This window comes from Phalaenopsis equestris, unplaced genomic scaffold, assembly GCF_001263595.1.
Source record: "Phalaenopsis equestris unplaced genomic scaffold, ASM126359v1 Scaffold000676, whole genome shotgun sequence".
Classification (NCBI taxonomy): Eukaryota; Viridiplantae; Streptophyta; class Magnoliopsida; order Asparagales; family Orchidaceae; genus Phalaenopsis; species Phalaenopsis equestris.
Window position 1 is genome coordinate 151,127 of NW_018165116.1, and position 3,115 is coordinate 154,241.

A 3,115-nucleotide genomic window follows, 5' to 3' on the forward strand; every position below is an offset into this window, starting at 1 on the left:
TATATATATATATATATATATATAGGTCACCGTCTTTTAATCTAACAAATTCAGCCATGCAAAATCCAACCTGGACCGCTCCCCTAGACATTTCTGTTAATTACCGGGTCAAATCACCCTCCGTTCCCAAAGAAAACAACAGCAACAGATTAAGCCTAACGTACATCCCGGCATCCTCTCCTCTCCTCTCCTCTCCCATGCTTCCATGGCCAGCATTCCTCGCATCTTCCTCCTACTCTTCTTCCTCCATCCACCCCTCTCCTCCTCCCTCTCCGACCTCGATGCCCTCCTCCTGCTCAAAACCTCTTTCCTCAACCCTAACCCCGCCCTCTCCTCCTGGTCCCACTCCACCGTCGCAGCCTCCCGCGACGAATCTCCCCCCTCCCCCTGCACAGCCTCCTGGATCGGCGTCTTGTGCTTCGGTGGAATCATCACAGGTCTCCGCCTCGGAGGTCTCGGCCTCCAAGGCACCATCAATGTCGAAGCTCTCTCCCACTTCCGTTCCCTCCGCACCGTCAGTTTCATCAACAACAACTTGTCCGGACCATTGCCGAATATCGGCCGCCTCGACGCCCTTAAATCGGTCTATCTTTCAAATAACCGTTTCTCTGGTCCGATCAACGATTCTCTGTTCTTATCGATGGATCACCTCAAGAAGCTATGGCTGGATGGAAATGATCTTTCTGGGAAGATTCCGTCGTCTCTCTCCAAGGTTTCCAAGCTCATGGAGCTGCATTTGGAAGGGAATGGTTTCACCGGCCCCATACCTGCGCTGCAGCTTCCGTCTCTCAGCTCCTTTAATGTCTCCAATAATGATTTGCAGGTAGGATTCATGCTTTTCTTTTGTCTTTCTTGTTTGTTCTGCACATGATCAAGGGTTAGTCGGGTTAAGTTCGTCTTATTTGATGCATGAAACTGCATATAGATTATAGATCTATAAACTCTTTTTGTTTATTTTTTTAAAGGCTAATTCTGATCAGCAGATGAAAATCAACACAGCTGAACCTAGCTCAGACTGCATTATTTTATTTTTGGGTGATTCGATTTACTGCTTGTTTGTATGTTGGGAATTTAAGCAAAATAATAATAAAAAAAAAAGTTGAAAAGCGCAATGTAATGATTGTTCATTCTAATTAAGACGAAACTTCTTCAATCAATTAGAAGTAGATAATCTTGAAGCACCCAAAATCAACAAAGAGAGCAGTGAAAATTAATTTGTCTTCGATCATTTGCTTAATATTATGGATGAATAGAAAGATCTAAAAAAAAAAAAAAAAAAAAAGAAAACTGGCATCCTCAGTTTTAAACTATAATTGTCTTTCTTCCTGAACTTGCAGGGACCTATTCCCACCTCGCTGTCCCGCTTCGGCTCCAGTGCTTTTGCCGGCAACCCAAGGCTCTGTGGACCACCACTCACCAGACATCCTTGTCCCCTTGCAACAACACGAGTAGAAGCAATCGGACCACCAACTCCAGCGATTTCAAACAGCTCCAACTCCGGCCAACTCGTTCTCCTCATCCTCGGCATTGTCCTCGTCTTCCTCGCTCTGGTCATCGGCTACGCTGCCGTCAAAACGCGCAGCCGAGAAAAATACGGCGATTCGTTCATGGACCACCCAGACACAGCATCCGTTAATGAAGCCATGGAAGCAGCAGCCTCTGCTTCCCCGGTGCAGTTACCCACCACTGTCAGTTCTCGGCGAAGTAGGAAGCGCGGCGGTTCAAACAAGGGAAATGGCGGCAGCTCGAGCAGGCAGGAGAGTGGTGGCAGCTCGAGCAGGCAGGAGAGTGGCGGCAGCTCGGCGTTGGTGATGGTGAATGAAGAAAAGGGTGTTTTTGGGTTGCCGGATTTGATGATGGCGGCAGCGGAGGTGGTTGGGAACGGAGGGCTGGGTTCTGTGTATAAGGCAGCGATGGCGAATGGGGTGGAGGTTGCGGTGAAGAGGATGAGGGATCTGAACAGGTTGAACAAGGATGGATTTGATATGGAGATGAGGAGATTAGGGAAGTTGCGGCATCCAAATTTATTGCCGCCGCTTGCCTACCATTTTCGGAAGGATGAGAAGCTGGTGGTCTCTGAGTATATTGCAAAGGGAAGCCTTCTATATGTCCTCCATGGTAAGCTTGCTCCATGCTCTAATTCAATTTTCATTTCCATAAATGTATGTATATATGTATGTATGTATATAGACACACACACACCTAGGTGTAGAGAAGGGTCTCGATGAGACCTGGATAGGGCTGATAACGATGGTCTCGATGATGGGTCTCGATGAGACCTGGATAGGGCTGATAACGATATGATTTCGAGCTGAGGTCGCCTAAACAAAAATCGATCAAAAAATTTGACTCATAGTTCGGCTCGTTTATTTCAATCTGATCTCAATCCAAGCCAAAATTCAAATCAATTTTCAAAAGACCAAAATTTATCGAGCTAAATTTATTAAATTCACGACACCAATATTATTAGAATTATTTATGATCTAATTTCAAGTCAGGGTGAAAAAAATTTAATTCAAAATTTTGGCTCGTGGTTTAGCTTGTTTATTTCGATTCGATATCAATCGGAACCAAAAATTGAATTAATTTTCAAGGGATTAAAAATCTTCGAGCTAAATTCACAACCTAAGTGCAGAAAAGGCCCCCATGAGGGGAAAAAAATATTATGTCCGGACTCCGGATGCAAAGCTGAGACCGAATTACAATAAAATCTTGCCACGTGTCATCATGTGTAAGCCGCGGTCTCGCTGAATAAAAAACAAAAAAACGTTTTTTTTAATGAGTGACCCGATACTAACTAACCCATTACTTCGAAGTTCTTTTGCAGTTTTTTTTTGGAGTTATTATGATGTTATTGAAGTTTATTGTGATGTTATTTAAATGGTATTCCAGCGGTTGTGTAAACAATGGTCTCACTGAATGAAAAATAAAAAAAACGTTTTATTTTAATGCGTGACCCGATCGGAATGAACCTATTGATTCGAAGTTCTTTTGCAATTTGTATTCCAGCGGTTGTGTAAACAATGGTCTCATTGAATGAAAAATAAAAAAACGTTTTATTTTAATGCGTGACCCGATCTGAATGAACCTATTGATTCGAAGTTCTTTTGCAATT

General features: G+C 43.6%; 1 protein-coding gene across 1 annotated transcript; it reads left to right on the forward strand.

Annotated features, from left to right (window-relative positions):
* Window positions 1-31: 31 nt before the first annotated feature.
* Window positions 32-2,118, forward strand: LOC110030225 (pollen receptor-like kinase 3; the record flags this gene model as incomplete). The annotated part of the gene is given in 2 exon segments (XM_020732837.1): window positions 32-823; window positions 1,338-2,118. Coding segments are annotated over 2 exon segments (1,399 nt in total), but the record flags the coding sequence as incomplete, so codon positions are not given.
* Between the last annotated feature and the right edge of the window lie 997 nt (window positions 2,119-3,115).